This window comes from Antrostomus carolinensis, unplaced genomic scaffold, assembly GCF_000700745.2.
Source record: "Antrostomus carolinensis isolate BGI_N321 unplaced genomic scaffold, ASM70074v2 scaffold3923, whole genome shotgun sequence".
Taxonomy (NCBI): domain Eukaryota; kingdom Metazoa; phylum Chordata; class Aves; order Caprimulgiformes; family Caprimulgidae; genus Antrostomus; species Antrostomus carolinensis.
The window spans coordinates 30,589-31,551 of record NW_010302963.1 but is presented as its reverse complement, the minus strand read 5'-3'; the positions used below and the strand labels follow the sequence as shown (position 1 = coordinate 31,551).

Here is a 963-nt window from a genome sequence, read left to right as displayed (position 1 = left end):
CCCGAGAGCGGCTGCTGGGGCTATACAGCAGGATGATGCCCCCGATCCCGCAGGCCAGGATCAGCACCACAGACATCCCGTAGCACAGGATCGACTTCTTGGGGTCCTGGAACCACCAGAGCTCCACGTGCTCCTCCAAGATGTTCCTCTGGATGTGGTCTGCGTCTGCAGGGGTGCGGGGGCTGCTCAGCTCTGCCAGCTCTGGCATGGTGGGCGGATGGGTGGGGAGGGCACGGTGGGGTGGTTGCACAGTTGAGTCTACACTCTTACAGCGAAGTGGAGGGTCGAGGCAGCAGTGGTTGTGAAGGCAGCTGCATTTCTCAAGCAGGGATGCCTCTGTCTCATTCTTTGGAGCCTGGTGGAGCTGCCTTCTGCAGCAGTGCCACCTGGAGAGCTATGGTCCATGCGCTGGGGCTGAGCCCAGCCCCCAGGCAGGGCTGCAGGTCATGGTGGAGCATCCCCAAAGCAGCAGCGCAAGGGAACAACCAGGTTTGCGTCCTTCCTTTCCTGTGTCTTTTGTCTGAAAAAGTCAAGAAGAGAAGATATTAAACAGAGACCCTGCTCCCCTGTACCAAACACCCCCTGCCAAACCCTGGGCTTTGGTTGCTCCAGGCTGGCCTGCAGACCTTCCCCTGCCTCCCTCACAAAAGCCCCATGCATTGGAGCACGGATCAGCCACACACATCTTCCTGGGAGATCTCCACGCGCTGTGGGGAGAACTCAGCCTGCCCCAAGGGTGAGTCTCCTGCCTCCCCAGCTCCCTGTGCCCTGCTCAGAGGCTGCTGGCACATCGCTGCCCACAGGACTCTGCTGCAGCTGGTGCTGGCAGCAGGGCAGGGAAGGGGCAGAGGCAGGTCCCTCCTGGGATAAAGCCCCATTCACAGCTCTGGCTTCACATGCTCCCTCATCAGCATCAGCCTCTTGTCACCAACTGGCTCTGCTGCCCAGAACACAGACAGCGGG

At 60.6% G+C, this 963-nt stretch overlaps 1 protein-coding gene across 1 annotated transcript in view; it reads right to left on the bottom strand.

The window, feature by feature from the left end:
* TMEM125 (transmembrane protein 125) overlaps nucleotides 1-208 on the bottom strand; it is a 660-nt gene extending 452 nt beyond the window's left edge. Inside the window, exon 1 of the mRNA XM_010163919.1 lies at nucleotides 1-208. This exon is cut by the window's left edge and continues 452 nt beyond it. Coding sequence (XP_010162221.1) covers nucleotides 1-208 — 208 coding nt within the window.
* Nucleotides 209-963: the final 755 nt, after the last annotated feature.